This window comes from Pseudophryne corroboree, chromosome 3 (genome assembly GCF_028390025.1).
Source record: "Pseudophryne corroboree isolate aPseCor3 chromosome 3, aPseCor3.hap2, whole genome shotgun sequence".
Lineage (NCBI taxonomy): Eukaryota > Metazoa > Chordata > Amphibia > Anura > Myobatrachidae > Pseudophryne > Pseudophryne corroboree.
In genome coordinates, this window is record NC_086446.1 from 154,539,525 (window position 1) to 154,564,767 (window position 25,243).

At 43.9% G+C, this 25,243-nt stretch overlaps 1 protein-coding gene across 1 annotated transcript in view; it reads left to right on the forward strand.

Moving 5' to 3' along the window:
- The window catches only part of LOC135054978 (glycine N-acyltransferase-like), a 268,645-nt gene that overhangs the window by 61,304 nt on the left and 182,098 nt on the right, over nucleotides 1–25,243 (forward strand). Inside the window, exons 4-5 of the mRNA XM_063958502.1 lie at nucleotides 9,063–9,189; nucleotides 12,920–13,052. Of these exons, the coding sequence (XP_063814572.1) occupies nucleotides 9,063–9,189; nucleotides 12,920–13,052 (260 nt within the window). The remainder of the gene's footprint in view (nucleotides 1–9,062; nucleotides 9,190–12,919; nucleotides 13,053–25,243) is intronic.

Here is a 25,243-nt window from a genome sequence, read left to right on the forward strand (position 1 = left end):
AAATATGTTGCTTGGTGTGAGGCCAGGAAGGCCCCAACGGAGGAATTTCAGCTGGGTCGATTTCTGCACTTCCTACAGTCAGGGGTGACTATGGGCCTCAAATTGGGTTCCATTAAGGTCCAGATTTCGGCTCTGTCGATTTTCTTCCAAAAAGAACTGGCTTCACTGCCTGAAGTTCAGACTTTTGTTAAAGGAGTGCTGCATATTCAGCCCCCTTTTGTGCCTCCAGTGGCACCTTGGGATCTCAACGTGGTGTTGGATTTCCTAAAGTCGCATTGGTTTGAGCCACTTAAAACCGTGGAGCTAAAATATCTCACGTGGAAAGTGGTCATGCTGTTGGCCTTGGCTTCGGCCAGGCGTGTGTCAGAATTGGCGGCTTTGTCATGTAAAAGCCCTTATCTGATTTTCCATATGGATAGGGCGGAATTGAGGACTCGTCCCCAATTTCTTCCTGAGGTGGTATCAGCGTTTCATTTGAACCAACCTATTGTGGTGCCTACGGCTACTCGGGACTTGGAGGATTCCAAGTTGCTAGACGTAGTCAGGGCCCTGAAAATCTATGTTTCCAGGACAGCTAGAGTCAGGAAGACTGACTCGCTATTTATCCTGTATGCACCCAACAAGCTGGGTGCTCCTGCTTCAAAGCAGACTATTGCTCGCTGGATCTGTAGCACGATTCAACTTGCACATTCTGCGGCTGGACTGCCGCATCCTAAATCTGTAAAAAGCCCATTCCACGAGGAAGGTGGGCTCTTCTTGGGCGGCTGCCCGAGGGGTCTCGGCTTTACAACTTTGCCGAGCTGCTACTTGGTCGGGTTCAAACACATTTGTAAAATTTTACAAGTTTGATACCCTGGCTGAGGAGGACCTTGAGTTTGCTCATTCGGTGCTGCAGAGTCATCTGCACTCTCCCGCCCGTTTGGGAGCTTTGGTATAATCCCCATGGTCCTTACGGAGTTTCCAGCATCCACTGGGACGTCAGAGAAAATAAGAATTTACTCACCGGTAATTCTATTTCTCATAGTCCGTAGTGGATGCTGGGCGCCCATCCCAAGTGCGGATTGTCTGCAATACTTGTATATAGTTATTGCCTAACTAAAGGGTTATTGCTTTGAGCCATCTGTTCGAGAGGCTCAGTTGTTATTCATACTGTTAACTGGGTATAGTATCACGAGTTGTACAGTGTGATTGGTGTGGCTGGTATGAGTCTTACCCGGGATTCCAAATCCTTTCCTTATTGTGTCAGCTCTTCCTGGCACAGTTTCCCTAACTGAGGTCTGGAGGAGGGGCATAGAGGGAGGAGCCAGTGCACACCAGGTAGTCCTAATTCTTTCTTAGAGTGCCCAGTCTCCTTCGGAGCCCGCTATTCCCCATGGTCCTTACGGAGTTCCCAGCATCCACTACGGACTACGAGAAATAGAATTACCGGTGAGTAAATTCTTATTTTTCCCCCCCATATCTACAGAGCAGAGACTTGCTACAGATGCAGTGGCATACCCTCCAACTGTACCTTCTAGGCAGGTACAGTACCTTTTTTATGGTCTGTACCAATTTTTGGCTTGCCAAACTTCCATTGAAAGTATAGGAAAGGGGACGTGGCCACACTACTTTACACTAGGCCACGCCCCCTTTTTGAATTTGTACTGATTTTTGTGTGTAAATTGTTGGAGGGTATGTTGCTGCAGATGCATTGGCCTATTTTGGGATGTGGACCTGGAGCTGCAGTTCCATCAGCCCCATTGTTAATCCTGCTCTGGGAACACACAGCAGCCTCCCATTGGATGTAACATGTGTGGGAGGGCGTTTCTCAGCTGTGGACTGGGTGTAATATATCTGCCGCTAACCCAATGAGAGCTCCTAGCCACGCCCAGCGTTATACACACAGTCACTCTGGGCTATTATATAGGAGATAGGCCCTTATGTCTGTGATAAATTATATAAACCTTACAACTGTTTCTTGCCACCTGGAGTGTGTTTAAACTAGTGATGAGCGGTTTCGGTTTCTCGGAAACCGAACCCCCTCCGAACTTCACCCTTTTTACACGGGTCCGAGCCATACTCGGATTCTCCCGTATGGCTCGGTTAACCCGAGCGCGCCCGAACGTCATCATCCCGCTGTCGGATTCTCGCGAGATTCGGATTCTATATAAGCAGCCGCGCGTCACCGCCATTTTCACTCGTGCATTGGAAACGTTAGGGAGAGGACGTGGCTGGCGTCCTCTCCGTTTATTCATTGTTGAGTTGATGCAAATATTTGTGCTTGCTTATATCATTGGGGTAAATTTACTAAGGTGGGAGATTTTTAGAACTGGTGATGTTGCCCATGGCAACCAATCAGATTCTACTTACCATTTATCTAGCTGCTTCTAGCAGATAATAGATATAATCTGATTGGTTGCTATGGGCAACATCACTAGTTCTAAAAATCTCCCACCTTAGTAAATTTCCCCCATTGTGGGGACTGGGGAGCAGCTTTATATTAATATAGGAGGAGTACAGTGCAGAGTTTTGCTAATCAGTGACCACCAGTTTTATCCGTTCTCTGCCTTAAAAAAACACTCAATATCTGTGCTCAGTGTGCTGCATATATCTGTGCTCACACTGCTTAATTGTGGGGACTGGGGAGCAGCTGTCTTATATAGCAGGAGTACAGTGCAGAGTTTTGCTGACAGTGACCACCAGTATACGTTGTCTGCCTGAAAAAAACTCCATATCTGTGCTCAGTGTGCTGCTTTATTGTGGGGACTGGGGAGTCGGGACCACCAGTATAATATTATATAGGAGGAGTACAGTGCAGAGTTTTGCTGACACAGTGACCACCAGTATATATAGCAGTACGGTACGGAAGGCCACTGCTGTACCTACCTCTGTGTCGTCATTAAGTATACTATCCATCTACATTCTATACCTGTGGTGCATTTTAGTTTTGCAGTTTGCTGACACAGTGACCACCAGTATATATAGCAGTACGGTACGGAAGGCCACTGCTGTACCTACCTCTGTGTCATCATTAAGTATACTATCCATCTACATTCTATACCTGTGGTGCATTTTAGTTTTGCAGTTTGCTGACACAGTGACCACCAGTATATATAGAGGTACGGTACGGAAGGCCACTGCTGTACCTACCTCTGTGTCGTCATTAAGTATACTATCCATCTACATTCTATACCTGTGGTGCATTTTAGTTTTGCAGTTTGCTGACACAGTGACCACCAGCATATATAGCAGTACGGTACGGAAGGCCACTGCTGTACCTACCTCTGTGTCGTCATTAAGTATACTATCCATCTACATTCTATACCTGTGGTGCATTTTAGTTTTGCAGATTGCTGACACAGTGACCACCAGTATATATAGCAGTACGGTATGGAAGGCCACTGCTGTACCTACCTCTGTGTCGTCAAGTATACTATCCATCTACATTCTATACCTGTGGTGCATTTTAGTTGTGCGCAGTATATATAGTAGTAGGCCATTGCTATTGATACTGGCATATAATTCCACACATAAAAAAATGGAGAACAAAAATGTGGAGGTTAAAATAGGGAAAGATCAAGATCCACTTCCACCTCGTGCTGAAGCTGCTGCCACTAGTCATGGCCGAGACGATGAAATGCCATCAACGTCGTCTGCCAAGGCCGATGCCCAATGTCATAGTAGAGAGCATGTAAAATCCCAAAAACAAAAGTTCAGTAAAATGACCCAAATAATCAAAATTGAAAGCATCTGAAGAGAAGCGTAAACTTGCCAATATGCCATTTACGACACGGAGTGGCAAGGAACGGCTGAGGCCCTAGCCTATGTTCATGGCTAGTGGTTCAGATTCACATGAGGATGGAAGCACTCATCCTCTCGCTAGAAAAATGAAAAGACTTAAGCTGGCAAAAGCACAGCAAAGAACTGTGCGTTCTTCTAAATCACAAATCCCCAAGGAGAGTCCAATTGTGTCGGTTGCGATGCCTGACCTTCCCAACACTGGACAGGAAGAGCTTGCGCCTTCCACCATTTGCACGCCCCCTGCAAGTGCTGGAAGGAGCACCCGCAGTCCAGTTCCTGATAGTCAAATTGAAGATGTCACTGTTGAAGTACACCAGGATGAGGATATGGGTGTTGCTGGCGCTGGGGAGGAAATTGACAAGGAGGATTCTGATGGTGAGGTGGTTTGTTTAAGTCAGGCATCCGGGGAGACACCTGTTGCCTGTGGGACGAATATGGCCATTGACATGCCTGGTCAAAATAAAAATAAAAATCAGCTCTTCGGTGTGGAATTATTTCAACACAAATGCAGACAACAGGTGTCAAGCCGTGTGTTGCCTTTGTCAAGCTGTAATAAGTAGGGGTAAGGACGTTAACCACCTCGGAACATCCTCCCTTATACGTCACCTGCAGTACATTCATCATAAGTCAGTGACAAGTTCAAAAACTTTGGATGACAGCGGAAGCAGTCTACTGACCACTAAATCCCTTCCTCTTGTAACCAAGCTCCTGCAAACCACACCACCAACTCCCTCAGTGTCAATTTCCTCCTTACCCAGGAAAGCCAATAGTCCTGCATGCCATGTCACTGGCAAGTCTGACGAGTCCTCTCCTGCCTGGGATTCCTCCGATGCATCCTTGAGTGTAACGCCTACTGCTGCTGGCGCTGCTGTTGTAGCTGCTGGGAGTCGATCGTCATCCCAGAGGGGAAGTCGGAAGACCACTTGTACTACTTCCAGTAAGCAATTGACTGTCCAACAGTCCTTTGCGAGGAAGATGAAATATCACAGCAGTCATCCTGCTGCAAAGCAGATAACTCAGGCCTTGGCAGCCTGGGCGGTGAGAAACGTGGTTCTGGTATCCACCGTTAATTCAGAGGCAACTACAGACTTGATTGAGGTACTGTGTCCCCGGTACCAAATACCATCTAGGTTCCATTTCTCTAGGCAGGCGATACCGAAAATGTACACAGACGTCAGAAAAAGAGTCACCAGTGTCCTAAAAAATGCAGTTGTACCCAATGTCCACTTAACCACGGACATGTGGACAAGTGGAGCAGGGCAGACTCAGGACTATATGACTGTGACAGCCCACTGGGTAGATGTATTGCCTCCCGCAGCAAGAACAGCAGCGGCGGCACCAGTAGCAGCATCTCGCAAACGCCAACTCGTTCCTAGGCAGGCTACGCTTTGTATCACCGCTTTCCAGAAGAGGCACGCAGCTGACAACCTCTTATGGAAACTGAGGAAGATCATCGCTGAATGGCTTACCCCAATTGGACTCTCCTGGGGATTTGTGACATCGGACAACGCCAGCAATATTGTGCGTGCATTACATCTGGGCAAATTCCAACACGTCCCATGTTTTGCACATACATTGAATTTGGTGGTGCAGAATTATTTAAAAAACGACAGGGGTGTGCAAGAGATGCTGTCGGTGGCCCGAAGAATTGCGGGCCACTTTCGGCATTCAGCCACCGCGTACAGAAGACTGGAGCACCACCAAACAATCCTGAACCTTCCCTGCCATCATCTGAAGCAAGAGGTGGTAACGAGGTGGAATTCAACCCTCTATATGCTTCAGAGGATGGAGGAGGAGCAAAAGGCCATTCAAGCCTATACATCTGCCCAAGATATAGGCAAAGGAGGGGGAATGCACCTGACTCAAGCGCAGTGGAGAGTGATTTCAACGTTGTGCAAGGTTCTGCAACCCTTTGAACTTGCCACACGTGAAGTCAGTTCAGACACTGCCAGCCTGAGTCAGGTCATTCCCCTCATCAGGCTTTTGCAGAAGAAGCTGGAGACATTGAAGGAGGAGCTAAAACAGAGCGATTCCGCTAGGCATGCGGGACTTGTGGATGGAGCCCTTAAGTCGCTTAACCAGGATTCACGGGTGGTCAATCTGTTGAAATCAGAGCACTACATTTTGGCCACCGTGCTCGATCCTAGATTTAAAACCTACGTTGTATCTCTCTTTCCGGCAGACACAAGTCTGCAGAGGTTCAAAGACCTGCTGGTGAGAAAATTGTCAAGTCAAGCGGAACGTGACCAATCAACATCTCCTCCTTCACATTCTCCCGCAACTGGGGGTGCGAGGAAAAGGCTAAGAATTCCGAGCCCACCCGCTGGCGGTGATGCAGGGCAGTCTGGAGCGAGTGCTGACATCTGGTCCGGACTGAAGGACCTGCCAACGATTACTGACATGTCGTCTACTGTCACTGCATATGATTCTCTCACCATTGAAAGAATGGTGGAGGATTATATGAGTGACCGCATCCAAGTAGGCACGTCAGACAGTCCGTACGTATACTGGCAGGAAAAAGAGGCAATTTGGAGGCCCTTGCACAAACTGGCTTTATCTACCTAAGTTGCCCTTTATCCAGTGTGTACTCCGAAAGAGTGTTTAGTGCATCCGCTCACCTTGTCAGCAATCGGCGTACGAGGTTACTTTCAGAAAATGTGGAGAAGATGATGTTCATCAAAATGAATTAGATTCAATTCCTCCGTGGAGACATTCACCAGCAATTGCCTTCAGAAAGTACACAGGGATCTGAGATGGTGGATTCCAGTGAGGACGAATTAATAATCTGTGAGGAGGGGGGTGTACACAGTGAAAGGGGTGAGGAATCGGAGGATGATGATGAGGTGGACATCTTGCCTCTGTAGAGCCAGTTTGTGCAAGGAGAGATTGATTGCTCCTTTTTTGGTGGGGACCCAAACCAACCAGTCATTTCAGTCACAGTCGTGTGGCGGACCCTGTCGCTGAAATGATGGGTTTGTTAAAGTGTGCATGTCCTGTTTATACAACATAAGGGTGGGTGGGAGGGCCCAAGGACAATTCCATCTTGCACCTCTTTTTTCTTTCATTTTTCTTTGCATCATGTGCTGTTTGGGGACAATTTTTTTGAAGTGCCATCCTGTCTGACACTGCAGTGCCACTCCTAGATGGGCCAGGTGTTTGTGTCAGCCACTTGTGTCGCTTAGCTTAGTCACACAGCGACCTTGGTGCGCCTCTTTTTTTCATTGCATCATGTGCTGTTTGGGGACAATTTTTTTGAAGTGCCATTCTGCCTGACACTGCAGTGCCACTCCTAGATGGGCCAGGTGTTTGTGTCGGCCACTTGTGTCGCTTAGCTTAGTCACACAGCGACCTTGGTGCACCTCTTTTTTTCTTTGCATCATGTGCTGTTTGGGGACAATTGTTTTGAAGTGCCATCCTGTCTGACACTGCAGTGCCACTCCTAGATGGGCCAGGTGTTTGTGTCGGCCACTTGTGTCGCTTAGCTTAGTCACACAGCGACCTTGGTGCACCTCTTTTTTTCTTTGCATCATGTGCTTTTTGGGGACTATTTTTTTGAAGTGCCATCCTGCCTGACACTGCAGTGCCACTCCTAGATGGGCCAGGTGTTTGTGTCGGCCACTTGTGTCGCTTAGCTTAGCCATCCAGCGACCTCGGTGCAAATTTTAGGACTAAAAATAATATTGTGAGGTGTGAGGTATTCAGAATAGATTGGAAATGAGTGGAAATTATGGTTATTGAGGTTAATAATACTATGGTATCAAAATTCTATGATTTAAGATGTTTTTTAGGCATTTTTGAAAAAAACACCCGAATCCAAAACACACCCGAATCCGACAAAAAAATTTCGGTGAGGTTTTGCCAAAACGCGTCCGAATCCAAAACACGGCCGCGGAACCAAATCCAAAACCAAAACACAAAACCCGAAAAATGTCCGGTGCACATCACTAGTTTAAACTGGGGTTTTTGATTACATTTACCAAAGATGTGAAGTTTATTGTCCAGAGCCAGATTAAGGGGTCTATTGTATGGAAATACAGTGGACAGAGATAAAGTACCAGCCACCAGCTCCTGACGATTTTCAAACACAGCCTACGATACGACAGGTTGGAGCGGATTGGCTGGTACTTTATCTGTGTGGCAGCGCCACAGCCACATAGAGGAGCTCAGAAGCAAGCCGCAGCGTGAAGATGACAGCTGCAGTCAGAAGACACAGGAGAAGCTGGAAACACAGAACGGGGGCAGGTTGGAGACACAGAAGGGGGCCCTGCCTGGAGACACATAAGGGGAGTCTGACAGGAGACACAGCAGAAGGGGGGCTGGCTTGAGATACAGAAGATGAGCCATCTGGAGACACAGAAGGGGAGCTGGCTGGAGACACTGAAGGAGAGTGGTAGTATGAGACACAGAATGGGGTCTTGGCTGAAGACACAGAAGGGAGGCTGTCTGGAGACACAGAAGGGAGCTTGGCTAGAGTGATAGAATGGGTCCCTGGATGGAGACACAGAAAGGGGGGTGGTCTGGCTTTTATAATACACAAGAGGGGAGCTGACTGGAGACATAGAAGTGGGGCTGGCTGGAGAGACACAAAGGGGGGGGGGGGGGCTGGCTGGAGACACAGAAGGGGAGCTGAATGTAGAAACGGGGGGCTGAAGACACCAAAGGGGGCCTGGATGATGAGAAATGAGGGGAGCTGGCTGCAGAGACAGAAGTGGAGGACTAGCTGAAAAAAACAGAAGAAGGGCGGAGACCTAGAGAGACACTGAGGGGTTGGAAAGAGAGAAAGCCTATAAAGACAGAAGGGGCCTGGATAGAGCTGAAGAGATACTGTGGGGGCTGGAGAGACAGATGGGACTGGCTGGAAGTGGAAAGACATTGCAGGGATGGTGCTGCATAAATGTGTGTGGGGGGAGGCTGAAGAGAACTAGGGGGTTTCTGGAGATTTTTTTCAACTGGCAGGATTACTGGTTCATTAGTAACTCCCCCCCTTGTACCCCCCTTCCCTCCAATGATCTACTGCACATGTGCTGTCATGTGGAGGTGGACTCCACAGTCTGTTTTTGCTCTGGGGTGGGCGGGTTGTGGGGACCCACAATATCTGATGGCTATCCTGACAATGTGGCGGGACTTCAGCTATAATAGTGCAGTGGGGTGGTAATACTTTATGTTTTAATAGAGATGCACTGGACTGTCAGTATCAAAAATGTACAATGCCTTCAGGGTTTATATTTGCAGAATTTCATTTGGGGCTTTAGCAGTCATTTCAAAACTCTATCTCTCCCTAGGAAATGACAGATCCCTTGGATCCTTACACCAATACATATTTTCTCTTCAGTAAAGACCCACAGAGCCTGCACCAGATGCTGCACGATCCCCAGACTGTAAACTGGAAGCAGGAGATACAGATACAAGGTGAGTAGGGCACAGAGGGAAACACATATTAATGATGGGCTTGAAAATGTGACCTCAGCGCTCCTGGTAACAAAAAAATATATATTTTGATAAAAATTAACAAAGATTAACAAAGAAGTATAATCAGTCTATTGACTGGAATTCTTACAAAGCCTACAGTTCATACTAACCTACTTTATGGACCCTCGTCCAGGACATACAGATGGAGCCGAGCTTATCTGAGGCTGCTCCATCATAGGCGTGCACTCCCAGCGTGACTAGGCGATCCGTCCGCCTAGCCCCACCGGGAGTGCACACTTGAATGAGGTGCGTCTCCGTCAGCGTCTCCATCACAGACGCGCGCATGCCCCGAACTGAGACTCTCTCCCATTCTAGAGAATGGGACGCGTCTCCGTCATGGGCGCATGCCTGGACGAAGACGTTGTAGTTGTTAAACGCACCTGGCCGGGCGCGCACAGACAGAGCCATGACTAGTGTGGCTCCATCTGTACCAGTTGGGAGAAGGATAGATCATGTCAATCAAACTTACTAGGCTTTTATTAAACAGTTCGTGCAAACCTCGATCAGGGTAAGGAGGTGAATGTAATCTTTTTAGACTTTGCTAAAGCTTTCGAGTTTCGACACAGTACCACACATGAGACTTATCTATAAGTTACATGAACTAGGGCTAGGGAGCACAATATGCACTTGGGTTAGTAATTGGTTAGATAATAGGGATCAGCGCGTTGTGGTAAATGGAACTTTTTCAAATTGGACTGAAGTTCTAAGTGGTGTGCGACAAGGGTCTGTACTTGGCCCACTATTGTTCAACATTTTCTTTAATGATCTTGCGGAAAGTCTAGAGAGCATGGTGTCAATTTTTGCAGACGATACCAAACTATGTAAGGTTATAAATTCGGAGGGAGATGCTGAGTCTCTCCAGAACGATTTATTTAAACTGGAATCATGGGCATCAAAATGGAGAATGAGTTTTAATACAGACAAGTGTAAGGTAATGCACCTTGGTAGCAAGAACAAAAATAACACCTACATACTTAATGGGGTGATTTTAGGGGACTCCGTACTGGAAAAAGATTTAGGTGTTCATATAGATAACAAACTTAGCAGCAGCATACAATGTAGGATAGCGGCAAAAAAGGCTAACAAGGTACTAGCATGCATAAAGTGGGTTGCAAGGGATGAGAGTGTTATACTCCCATTACATAAATCACTAGTGAGGCCACATCTTAAATACTATGCACAATATTGGGCACCCTACTACAAAAATGATATCCTGGAGCTAGAAAAGGTTCAGAGGCGGGCGACCAAACTAATTAAGGGGATGGAGATGCTGGAATACCAGTAAAGACTTGCAAAGCTTGACATATTCACACTAGAAAAGAGGAGATTAAGAGGGGACGTGATCAACATTTATAAATATTTAAGGGAACAATATACAAAGCTTTCGGGGATCTGTTTTTGTTAAAACAAGCACAGAAAACACGTGGATCCACTTAGGTTAGATGAGAGGAGATGCCACACACAGAGACAGAAAGGTTTTTTCACAGTAAGGACAATACGAGTTTGGAATTCCCTGCCTGAGAAAGTAGTAATGGCGGACTCGGTAAATACTTTTAGGAATGGCCTAGATAAATTCCTAATGGATAAGGATATACAGGGTTATGGTGAATAGATCACGTACCATCTACTATATAAAAGTGAAAATTTGTCCTTCTGTCTGTCTTTCTGTACAAATCCACAGTTTGCAAGCGAAGATCGCGAAATTTGTCAAACGAGTATATTAAAACACGCCGGAGGCAACTAAAATAATAGCAATCCCTAGCACCCCTAGGGGGCGGGACAGCACAGAGTATATCAGGAGACAGCATAACTCCGGAATTGCTGGACCCATGTATTCAAAAATTGGTACACATCTGCCTTACACTCTGGAAACAAACACTGTGGGGGGAAGACACCCCTAGTACCCCTAGGGGTGAGGCAGCAGCACAGAGTTTTTCAGCAGTGAGCATAACTCTGGATTGCCTGGAGAAATTTACACCAAACTTGCTACACATATGACTTACACTCTGGGAACAAACACTGTGGGGGTAACACACCACTAGCACCCCTAGGGGTGGGACAGCAGCACAGACTATATCAGGACATGCATGATATCTCAGTGATCACAGGGCTGCATGTGACAGGACCAGTGACATGATGTGAGAAGGGGAATGGAGGTGGCACAAACCCACACACTGAGAGTTATATAATGGAAGTAGCACGGTCCTCCAGCAGCACAGAGTATATCAGGAGATACATAATGTGCTGCGCTATATAAGAAACTGTATAAAGATCGATAATTTCACAGGGGCACTGACATGATGTGAGGAAGGGAATGGAGACAGCAGGAAGCCATGGACTGAGAGTTGTATAGTGGGAAAAGCAGGGTCCTTTAAGGGACCATAAAGGGGTCTGGCCACCACACAAAGTGCGTCAGGGAATCAAGATATGCCTATATACTAGATCTCCAACCAACGTAAATTAACTAACAACTATCATTCTCATTTACCATCCTCATCCCGTAGCAAAGCACGGTTATTCAGCTATCTACAATGTTATTTAGACTGTGTGTTTAAGATTTACATCTATTTTTGTAAAAAGACATTCTTAAAATCCCGGGCAACGCCGGGTACTCCAGCTAGTAGTTATAATAAAATGAGGAAATACAACACAACGGCTGACTTTATCAACAGATAAAGTTACTCATGAAAATAATACAGAATAGGAGAACATAAATTGGTTGAACTCGACAGACGGATTGTCTTTTTTCAACCTCGCAAACTATGTACAGTAACTATGTAACCAACTCACTATAAAATGCATCAGTTTAAAATACGTCTATTTCTGCCGTTTTATAACTGAGGGGGGATGAAATAAGCAGTGATAAAAGTGGAGAAGTGAGCCAGTGGAGAAGTTTCCCATGACAACCAAACAGCTGCTCTGTATACTTTTGTAGTATGCAAATTATAAATGGTACGTCAATACTGATTGGTTGCCATGGGCAACTTCTCCACTTTTATCACTGCTTAGTACATCTCCCCCTGATTACTTTATCTCTTTATGAATTTATTTATATTACCCCAATTTTCCTCTCACTTGCTCCAGGTTTCACTCCTCCCTGATTTTATTTGCTAAACCAGTGGTTCTCAAACTCGGTCCTCAGGACCCTACACAAGTCACATTTTCTAGATCACCCAGCAGGTGCACAACCTAACCATAAGCTATTGCTACTCTTTCCTCTCTTTCTCTTGCAGAATATTCACAGAATACTGCACAATATATTACTGTGTATATCTAGTGCTTTTGGCCCTCCAGGAAAATTCATGGTGAGGGCTGGATCTCAAAATAAAAAAAGTTCAAAGCATGGCTATCTTGAAGCAGGTGCAGTAGCAGTGGAACAGAAAGATTTTCAGTTAAACCACAGATAATCTACTGTAGCATTACGTCATTAATAGATTAGATGAATAGAAAGACGATGTGAAACACCACCCCCTCACCAACTTTTCATACACTTCAGATATCGGGCTATGTCACTTTTTTCTCTGAACATTTCATGGTCATCCATCCCACCCACTTGTCCCTGCTATCATTGCAGCTGTGATATACTGCTTAGGAACCACACTTTCTTAATAATATTTATTCATGTAAATATTTTTTTCCTATGAATAATTTATTAACATGCCTATTATAGGTTGCCAGCCAGAGTTGGGGAAGGTGCTTCAAGAGGTTAGTTCCACTTATGGAAGCAAAATGCATACAATAAGTAACCTGTTATACATGAGGGATGGCATTGAGGAAGAGGAACTGAAGAACTGCACAATAAGGTACAATAAACCATACAAGACCATACTAGACTATAGTAATGGGCAGGTTGGATAAAAGCACAACCTGAGCAAAAGAAGGGTTACATAATGATTAAACAAAACATAAACAAAATCTCACTTCCATGTTTAATATAATATCAGCCTTGTACCATATAGTGATTGCCACATTTGTTGTATATCTTTGTACTGTAGAATGAACCACCATTTCTATGTCCAAGTAGCCTCTGTAAGCCTTGTATGCATTATTAACAGAAACAGAACAATTATATTTAAGTATAAATATAGCACCTTGTTCATAGAATCTAATATTTTGCTAGCTTTTATATATGTGCAGGCATGCACATAAGGGGTGTCCCGTTTGGTCAGAATCCCCTTTTGTCCATCAATTACGTGATTAGCTGACAGAACCAACAAGAAATCTGTTGGGCCCCAATACTAGGGGAATGGGAGGAGGGGGGGGGGGAGGTAGCAGAGTAAGTGGGGGAATTAGCACACTACATTATGAATACTGGACCCAGAGGGTATGTAAAGTCATTGTGGGCATGGCGAAGCCATCATGTGTTGATCCATGCCTTCCTGGCTGGCCCATGCCCATCAGAGGTTGGGTACTCTGGGCCCACTCATACGCGCACGCAGGGGGGGGGGGGGTGGTCCGAGTACCCAGAAACCCCTCTGGCCGCCGATCCATCAGAACTGAAGACTTATGTATTTTGTTTTTATAGCGGTACATCCCGCTTCAAGTGAGGAGCTTAGGCGGGCAGGTTATGTCTGTGATGCGGCTCCGGCAGCAGGCAGCGTCCTAACAAAGACACAGACAGTGACTGTACAGGGAAGGGAACTGCAGTGGCAGCGCGGAGCTCATCTGAGGCAGCAGTTCTTGCATGGGGAGTTCAGGGAGCCGGAAGAGGTGCGGGGTAGCGGCAAAGGGGGAAAATGCTGAAACAGTGAGGCAGTCTCCTCTCTACAGCAGGCAGGTGAGTGTACAGTATCATCAATCGAGGAGACTCAGTGGGTGGGGGCAATGGGGGAGGTTGTCTATAATGCATTGTCTTGGCAAGGTGCTAATGGGGAGTGGGGATGTGGATAATTGTGTCTGTCTGCTGTGTGTAATATGCTATGTGTATGTCTATGTATATGTTCAAATGTACTGTATGTGTGTGTGTGTGTGTGTGTGTGTGTCTGTGTGTATAATATATATATATATATATATATATATAAAACACAATAGTACCCTTATCTCGCGCCAAGAATAGGAGCAGCACTAATGGAGAGATCCCTGTTGATAGATCTCAATAACATACAAGAAAAAACACAATTCCCATACGCGCTAGATGAAACGTGTTTACGATAGTTCTTCCAATGATATTCACATAGATGTGGAATTGTGTTTTTTTTTGTATATATATATATACTTTTTGCTAACTTAGCGTACACACACACCGACACGCTATGAGTACAATGCAGCTACACGTGTGGCTGAAATACACTTTAAACCTTAGCAGGAAAGAGACACAACACCAATCGTATTTAAAATGCTGGGATCCGACCCACCAACATATATTTGCTAAAATGGGGTTACAATAAAAATGTCATGACTGTAGGTTTTTGTGAACCCGGTGTTAGTGAAGTCTGTGCTGGCGACTGGAGGACTATGTGTATATTAGGCAGGTCTGTAGGAATCAGTGATAGGAAGGAGCAATCCCTGACTGGGGATCGAACCCGGGCCTCGGCAGAGGGAGCCGTATCCTGACCACTGGATCACCAGGGACTCGAGCTTGATAGCAGGATGGTGAATGTACTGGATATAATGTCACAGGAGTAGGTGCTTGTGTACTCAAGGTTACTACGAAATAGGTTTCCTGCAGTTGCGCAGAACTGGGCTGATTACTGACGAGGTTGAGAACCAGTCTGGTTACTGGTGAGACTGGGAACTGCACTGTGAACCGAAATACTGGAATGCAACTGTAATCCGGGCTGGTACTGGATATAACTGGAAACGCAACTGTGAGTGCAACGATGACTGTGGCTATGACTTTAAGACAAGGCTGAATAACACGGCGACTGTGGCTTTAAGACCAGACTGCAGAAGACTGCGGCTGTGGGTTGTAATACGAAACTGTAGAATGCTGCAGCTGTGCCTTTAAGACTGTAGTATACTGTGACTATGGCTTTAAGAGCAGACTGTAGAAGACTGCGACTGAGCTTTTAAAACAAGGCTGGATATCAATGATAACACAACTGTACAGCAGACTGGGTAGCAAAGAGCAGAGTTTTACAGGAACCAAAGTACAAATGTTACCTTAGGGAGTTCAGCTTCTAAGCTCACACATAGCTGTGAGTGTGACACAAGGAACTGGCAGAGTTTCCAACTCCAGCCTTCAGACTTGTACTTCCTGGTCCTTGGTGATTGGTGAGCAGTGTCAGGTGATTCAGAGCTGGCACAGGATTGGACAGCTCTGGGTCAGGTGAACAGTCACTGTCATGTGAGTACTCTAGACTAGGCTGTGAAGTGGAGCGAGGCCTAGTAGGCTGAGAAAACACTGAAGCCTGAACTTCTGCAAACAGAGGATGCTGGCTTTTAGGCCTAAACTTCAGATTGCTGAATTCAGATTCACACAGAAGATCACCACAGGTGGAGCTCGTTAACTATTACCTTCCAGGCAGAGAACTCAGGAAACTCATGGTGCTGACAAGCTGTTTATCTCAGTGAGCAAAAACGGCACAGGATCCAGGACAGATGGCAGGGGTAAGTCACCAAATACGAGAACTACAGTCAGGATCGTGACAAACAATACAATCACAATAAGAGAAAAGAGGCTACAATCAATGGTACATACGTTTGTTTTGCCAGTGCCACACGATCCCTGTGCTCAGTCAATCAAGCAAGATGACCTTCAGAGAGAGAGAGACCAGCCAGGCAGCTTGGCTTTTTATACATTTGGCTAAAACATAATACAATAGAAACTGTAATCTCTTCACCTATAGGTCAAAGGGCTGGTCAGTTACAGTACAGGAGGGGTCATAGGCTGGTTTGAAATGGTGGGCGATGCCTGCTCCAGGTGCACTTGCAGTTGGTCTCCACTGGGTTCCCTCCGAATATCAGTAAATACAGTATAATAGTAATATTCTGTTCCTGCGCATAATTATGCGCAGGAGCGTGCTATTTTCTGCAAACTGCTACCGGAATGTTGCTCTTAAAATACCCTACAGCTGGATACCAAACACCATCTCCTAACCTAATGCTGTCCCCTCATATCCTGTAAAGGTGAATCCCTTTGTTATTGTACCCTTTAAACAATTATAACTTGCTGGTGTGGTGCATGTGGGCTATGTGTACATTTTGCACTATGTGGATTAAATATGAGATACGTCTTTGTAGCTTTTCCATGCGAATAAAAAATGCTACCGTAATTACTCATACCACATGCTAATACGCAGGACCGCGTGAATGGTCATACGCAACTTGCGAATATGCGAACGCACGGCAGAACAAGTACGCGCACGGAGGTAATCTGTGTGGTGTTTGTACTTGGTGCGTGGGACAATAATATTTTCGACTTCGACAGTCCACCCTTTGGCAGTCATCAATTACTGCCACACTTAACTAATAAACTGAAAATATTACCTATACAATATATATACAAAGTTTGGATGATCGGGGGAGAGTTGTAGGTGGAAAATGTATAGCCTAGTGGGATAGTAAAAAGCATGTATGTATGAATCAATGTCTGAGGGGCATGTATCATTGTGCCGTATATGTTCTAAGCAAGCTTCGAGGTATTGCGAAGTATACATTAAATCCTTCTTATCCCGTATTAAGGGTCTGTACTTGAGCAAACAAACACTACCAAGCTCCTTTCGGGCAAGGGCTTTTGACCCTCGCCTCTTCGGCTTCTAATTCCAACAAATGGGGAGCACAATTAGTTGATGATACATGGAGGGGAAACATATGTGAGTGCTACTATATGTGGATAACACCTGTCGACTATGTGTGCCATTAACTGGAGGTTGCAGAGATGAAGGTAAGACACATATAAAAAACTACATTCACATAAACATTGGGTAGGGTTGACGTGTTTTCCGGTTGGATGTTTCTGGGTAGAGGGGGAAACAGAGAAAAATGGTAAAAGAAACAGGCCATGAAATTCATTTGCAATTCTTATCATAACACTGTTTCTACAGATGGGTCATAAATCAAATCTACTGCTGTAACAACGTCCCCACTCCTTAGACTCATCAAATTTGTGCCGTGCTTGCGCCGCGTCAAGATTTGAACACACCTGAATATCAAACCAATAATTATGATGACTCCCAGGATACAAAGGAGAAACTTTCCCACACTCATAATTACATTCTGTAATAATAAGAAGAAACGGCTGCGCAAAAGTGGAAGAACAACCACCAATGGCTAATGGGGAATAATTAATAAAAAGAGCTGATGTATAAAAAGAAAAGATTTATTATGTTAATAACATTAATTAAGACATTCGGAGTCTACATATAAAATGCAATAAAAAACTTATAAACAAAATTTAAATATGTCAACACCTAGATCATAGGATGTATGAGCTGCAAATTCTCAATCTGCTTATTGAAAATGGGAACCACAGAGTCCAGAGTTGATGTAATTGGGATGTCCACAGTTCCAAATAAACAGCCGATCAGTGTGTGGCTGATAATAGATGTCTTGAGAGATTTTCACAGGCAGGTGGGCAAATGAATAAATAAATAGGATTACCTTCTCCTAGGGCTGGTCCGTACCGAGCGTCCTCGGTATTGCGGTCCTGCAATGCCCAGTGTTCGTCTGCGCGGCAAGGAGATGACTGTGCGGTAACAAGGCAACCAGCGGTAAAGAGTGTAGTTTCAGCTGCGTTCTGAGAGAAGATGTCAGCAGCCGTGCACGGGGCCGATGCGTGGGGCTGAAAAGCCGGATGACTTACGAGCAATTCACTGCCTGATGCGTGGTGGTCTCCCCAATATGATAAGAGGAGTAGCTGACGGCCGTGTGATGAGCCGGAATGTACAGCCGGTGTAGAGCCGGGATGTCTGTGGTTCAATGAGCAGTTTGAGCCAAGATGTAGGGCCGGTGTAGGGCCGGTGTAGAACCGGGATTTTCTGTGAGCCACAGAAAATCCCGGTTCTACACCGGCCCTACATCTTGGCTCAAACTGCTCATTGAACCACAGACATCCCAGCTCTACACCGGCTGTACATTCCGGCTCATCACACGGCCGTCAGCTACTTCTCTTATCATATTGGGGAGACCACCACGTATAAGGCAGTGAATTGCTCGTAAGTCATCCGGCTTTTCAGCCCCACGCATCGGCCCCGTGCACGGCTGCTGACATCTTCTCTCAGAACGCAGCTGAAACTACACTCTTTACCGCTGGTTGCCTGGTTACCGCACAGTCATCTCCTTGCCGCGCAGACGGACACTGGGCATTGCAGGACCGCAATACCGAGGACGCTCGGTACGGACCAGCCCTAGGAGAAGGTAATCCTATTTATTTATTCATTTGCCCACCTGCCTGTGAAAATCTCTCAAGACATCTATTATCAGCCACACACTGATCGGCTGTTTATTTGGAACTGTGGACATCCCAATTACATCAACTCTGGACTCTGTGGTTCCCATTTTCAATAAGGAGATTGAGAATTTGCAGCTCATACATCCTATGATCTAGGTGTTGACATATTTAAATTTTGTTTATAAGTTTTTTATTGCATTTTATATGTAGACTCCGAATGTCTTAATTAATGTTATTAACATAATAAATCTTTTCTTTTTCTACGTCAGCTCTTTTTATTAATTATTCCCCATTAGCCATTGGTGGTTGTTCTTCCACTTTTGCGCAGCCGTTTCTTCTTATTATTATCCATTTACTATAAACACACACACAGTGTTTCACGGCAGCGCAGGTGACAGAACAATTGTACAAATATATAAATTATATTCATGATCTGAGGCGCTATTCAGCAGTTTTGTAGTTTTATAATTACATTCTGTGCCTACACTCCTAACCCTGAGAACCATTTGCGTGGGTTTAACCATGAGACCCAGCCAGTCAGTTCATTACCCACAGCCGTCAAGGTAAGGTTGTGTTTCCTATTAAACAAGAAGAAAATGGGGTTGTACTGCTAGGTGCACTAAACTAGAATAAAATTTAACTTTTATTGATACATTGTATTAAAAGACCGATATTTCGGACAGTGTGCGAAAAATAGGGTTAGAATTGAATAAAGAATCCAACAATAGTGCTCAAAGATATGAAAGTGATAAGAATTAAAAGATGTGTCTGCTCCTTTGATTGCACTGACTCTCTAGTGGGGTGTTTTTAAATATGTTTAATGTATTTCACATATATTATGTACCCCTAATAGAGAAAAACCAATCAATTGTATTTAAGGGTACCTTTCCTTTATTAACCCACTGAATATTGGATGGACTGTGTTATATCGGGTAAAAAATAACCGCCGTGAGTTCTACTACTACCACTTATCACAATTATCTCCAATTGTTAAGTGTTATAAAGATTCAAATTGTGACATGTGATATAAACTGTTCACCACTGTCATATGTGTTTGGTGGGACAATATATTCAATAGAAGGGAATCTACCTTCTTCCCCAAACGCCGAGATGCCGAGATGCCAATTGCTATTTGTAAAATGGGCTGCTGCAAACCCACTAACCGCTGATCCTACGTCAAATAGAGGATATGTGTGTAAACAATTGTATGTGCTGATATACCAATTAACACGACTAGTCACAATGTGCCCCACACACCACGGACACACAAATGGTGTATCAATTCACACAAATAGTGCCATGGTCATTCTACAATGACGATTGGTATCAAATACTATTAGAGCTAGCACGGGCAACAGTGATTATAATACTGAATACATTGGGCGAATGACAGTGTCTGTATGTATTAGTTACACACCTATCCCATGAATTTCAGGTATAGTATTCTCCTATATTGCCAGTGTAAATATTCTATGCATGGGATGCATCTGATAATTATTATAGGGCAGAATGAACTGATACAAACACACAAACCGCTAAGCCCATGTCAAATTAAAGGCTGTATGTGCAAAGAGCCCTGTGTACTATTATAATGAATCACACAATGGCTGTGGGATGCCCAGTGCCTTTTTGATATATATCTCCTTTGTACTAATTCACATGAATATTGCCCTAATAATTATATGGTAATTAGTTGTCTTAAATATTCTCAAGATTGACAAGGACAATAATGGCAATCAGTATAAGTAATCTGCCCATGGAACACGTCTGATACGTGTTGTGGGGCGAGCTAAACTGTTAAGCACTCACCGGCCGCTCAGCCTTAATCAGTTTGTAACTTTGTATATGATAGGCCATGCATATTGATGTAACAAACCACTATAAGTGTGTGATACCGCTACAGAGATATGTGAGTTGATCAGCAGTGATCTAATTAACAGGATATTTTTTATTCCTGATGCTGTGCTGTTGTAACAAATCACAAGATGGCTGTAGAATGCCCAGTGCCTAATGGATATATATCTCGTTAGTAATGATTCATATAAGCATTACCCTAACGATTATATGATGCTAGGTTGTCTTGCATAATATCAAGAACGGACAATGGTGGTATTCAATAGGGATAATCTGCACATGGGACTCATTGGATAAGTGTTGTGGGGCAGGCTAAAAATCCTACGCATACACAGACTACTGAGCCTACATCAGCTGGAAGCTGTGTGTGCAAATGACGTGACAAATAAATGTTGATGTATAATACCACTCCAAAAATCTGTGAATAAATCAGCAGTGATCTAATAGGAAAAATGTTTTCTGATTCCTGGTGCTCTAGACTGCACCTGTATCACACTCCCACTAATATATTAGGGTCTATTCCTGATGTAGGTAACAGCGCTATGGCCGTATTAATACTAATCAACATTGATCCAAGTGACTGCTGTTGCCAAACACATTATGCAGAGTTAATCAATAATCATGTAATTTCTATATATATAACCAAAAGAAGGCTAAATGCGATGGTGTTATTGTGGGTATCTCAGCTGCATCAGCTTTTGGTCAGCATTTGTCCGACCCACGGATATTCCCGTGTTCGCTGTGCAGTACTCCAATACCCCTATGTATGGTGTATAAATAGAAGTAGTGTTCTTATGGGTATCTCGGCTGCATCAGCTTATGGTCGGCATTTGTCCGACCCACGGATATTCCCGTGTTCGCTGTGCAGTACTCTGATAGCCCAATATATGATATAGAGATAAGAGGTAGTAATGTTATGGATATCACGAAGCCCCGATAAACAGCAAAATAAGTCAATAACCGTCAGTGCAAGAGCATCGGAGCAGACCACAATGCCGATGCGCGCATTTCGCAACTAGCTTTTTCAGGGCTTAACCCGAATGTCTCTACTGACAGAGAATTTATCCTATCAAAAAGCCAATCACTTCTTGTCTTGCGGTCATATGACCGTCTCAGCTGGATTGATTTACTACTCAGTAGTTACCTAGTCCTGAATAGGGTTTTGCTACGAATCTCTAATGCTGATTGATCATGATAGCGTCTCAGCTGCTTCTATGGCAACCTGTTTAACCCTCTCCTGTTCGTAATGCCAGAGGGTAATTTAAACCATATTTCGGTAGTTTTGTTATACGTGGGATGCCTCTCACGATCATTTCTCATTAATGTCAAATATGTATACAATGATATTACTTATATCATGTTAGTCGGTATTTTAGGTATATATCATACCCTTAATCCGTATGCCTTATTTTAGTTTGTTCACCCTGCACTACTCCTCGTTATGGTTGCACAGATGAGATCAGGTTCATTTTATGGAAATGACATCCCTGCATACTGATTACTCTGTTAAATTACCCGCTCATCCATACTATATGTGAGTGTAATTACTGTCTAAATTACTGAATGTCAATCCGTCCCGTCTCATTCTGCGTACTCAAATAGAAGTTATACACACATATTAGTGTTCTGATGTTACTGATAAAACATCTGGTCCCCGTTCACTGTATTATGATAATGTTAATGTGTAAGTGCAACGTGAAGAAAGAAAAGTGATATTAATGAGTGATCAGTATTAATTATAAGAGTGTTCATATATTGAGGTGAAACGTGAAAGAAGAAAATAAACTTAATGAGTGGTCAGTGTTAATTACTGATTAAATCCGTTACTTTATGCAAATAATGTGACTGGAAAACGGGTGCCAACAAAAAACACAAAACCAAATTAATAGTGCGTGGTGCAAAAAACTTAAACAAAAGTAATTGATTGGTGAAAATTAAGTGAAATGTGTAATACCTAATATTTATCATAACTAAATGAGAGTGTATGTGAGAAAATATTAATTCAAAATTTTTGACAATAATATATGCTCTGCCTTCTATACCTCTTGATGACGAGGTGAAGTATCAAAGTACACCTCATTATATTGGTGCTGTTTGAAAAGCAGAGGAAAAGAGCGGTGACCTAGTGCACTAATAAATGAGAGTACCCACTTTTATTATTACTGGAGTTACTGCCTTGAGATGATATGACTCATTATACTGCATATGTGCAGTACTCCTTGAAATCTTTCGAGCGAGTATATGTTTGCAGTCAAACCTGATTGTAATACCGTCAGCAAATTTATGCAATGCTGATTTTCAAGACAGTATTACAGTTTTCTTATTTTAAAATTATTAGAATTTTTTTGAAAAGGAAGACAGTAGAAATACGTCTAATCATACTAGATGGATATACTGTCAGTAGGGACACATATTGCCTTGGAATGCATGGCTATTACATTCATGCTTATGTAATCCAGTGGGGACTTGTCATGACTATAATCTGATGACCTGATTAATTCAATATAAGGTCAAGAATGTTTTAAGATATGCTCTTGGGGGTTCTAATTATGCTGAGGCCCCCAGTTGTCATAATATAGGGACCATGAACAAAAAAAGGGAGAAGGAAAGGGGAGAGGGGGGGGGGGAAAGGAGGAAGCCAGCTTTGCTTCAAATTCATGTTCTTCAGGTATTTCATAGGAAGGAGCTATAGCTGTTGGTCTCATTGAGACCACAGGGATGCAAAGTATTCATAAGAAATATCATCTTGGTCTCAGTTTTCAAGAGTTCTGAATCCAGATCCCCACCACGTATTCCCAACTTGATGTGCTTCATCCCAAAGGCTCTAAGTCCATTGGGGTCACAGTTGTGGAACTGTTGGAAATGCCTCGCCACAGGTGATATGATTCTAAAATTGCTGCGGTCCCTGTCTACATTGCGTATATTGCCCACATGTTCTAATAGTCTAACTTTTAAGGGCCTGATGGTTTTCCCAATGTAGGCTTTTTTACAGGGGCACTCCAAATGATAAATAGTGCCAACCGTTGTACATGTGATGAGACTTGGTATGGTCCATTTTTTGTCAAATTTGTCCGTGTAATGTTTTACAGGGACCATATATTTGCAAGCCTTACAACGGCCGCAACACATGGAACCCTGTATGGTGGTTTTCAAGTCTATTCTTGACATGTGACTATGGACCAGTCTATCCCTTACATTGGGTGATCTTCGCCAGCTGCACTTGACTTTAGCTGGTAGAATTTTATTGAGATCACTATCTGTTTTCAGCACATGCCAGTGTTTTTGTAAGGTGGAGTCTATGTTCCGCCATTGGGCATTAAAGGTGCCAATAAATCGAATGGGTTCTTCAATTTGGGACCGCAGTTTAGGTTTCAGAAGGGATTCCCTAGGATACTGTTCAGTCTTCCTAATAGCTTGTTTTATGGTCCTCCCACTGTAACCCCTGTCTTTAAATCTTTTACTTTGCTCCAATTTCCTATTTTTGTAGGTTTCATCCTCAGAGCAATTTCTCTTAATACGCAGGAGTTCACCTTTTGGGATGGCTCGAATAGTGGGGGGAAAGTGTGAGCTTTGGGCATGCAGGATACTGTTTGTGGCAGTTGTTTTCCTAAAGTTGTCTGTAGAGAGAAAACCCTCCTCATCCAATTTAATGGTTAAGTCAAGGAAATTGATCTGTTCCTGACTCATTTCACATGTCAGTTTGAGGTTTAAGTCATTAGTATTAAGCAGTGAGATAAAATGTTTTAAATCTCGACATTGACCCTCCCATAGGAAAAAGATGTCGTCAATGTACCTGCAGTACAAGAGGATGTTTTCCGTGTACTTTTCCATCAACTCATGGAATACCACTTCCCTCTCCCACCACCCCAGGTAGAGGTTAGCATAAGTGGGGGCACACGCGGTCCCCATTGCTGTTCCTCTTACCTGGAGGTAGTGGGATTCATTACAGACAAAATAATTCCTAGTTAGGACAAATTGCAATAGGCTGATGATAAAGTTGTTAAATTCACTATGTGCCTCCATGTCCAAAAAGAATTTGGATGCTTGGATGCCCTGTCCATGCTGTATGCTGGTGTAGAGACTTTCCACGTCACATGACACCAGCCATACACCTGGATTGACTCGCAAATTGGCTAATTTATTCAGGACATCCATAGTGTCCCTTAAGTAAGATGGAAGGGTTACAACATGTTTCCTGAGAAACTGGTCTACATAGACACTAGCTTTCTCAGTAAGACTACCCTTTCCGGACACGATAGGCCTGCCTGGGGGTTTCTTCTCATTTTTGTGGACCTTGGGGAGGAGATATAGTGTGGGCGTCTTGGGGCTGTTGACTTGGAGAAATTCAAAATCTTTCTTTAGGATCGTACCACTCCCAAGTGCGTCTGAGAGCAACTTGTTGTATTCCCTCAAGAATTGCTGTGTGGGGCTAAAGATTAATTTTTTATAACAGTTGGTATCGTTTAATTGTTTTTCCAACTTTTCAATGTACAGATCCCTTGGCCATAACACTATATTCCCCCCCTTGTCAGATGGTTTAATTATAACATCTTGCCACTCCGCCAGTTCCTGCAATGCTGCTCTCTCCTCTTTAGTGATGTTATCTGGATGATGTCTATTATGCTGATACAGAAGATCCAGATCTCTTGATACCAACTTTTGGAAAACCTGTACCTGTGGGCATATCTTGCTATCAGGGTAAAAGGTAGATTTTTTCTTAATTTTGTCCTTATCAAAAGGTATAGGTTGAATTTGATCCAATCTACTATCTTGACCCAGATCTTCTAATGTTTCCAATGCTATCTGATC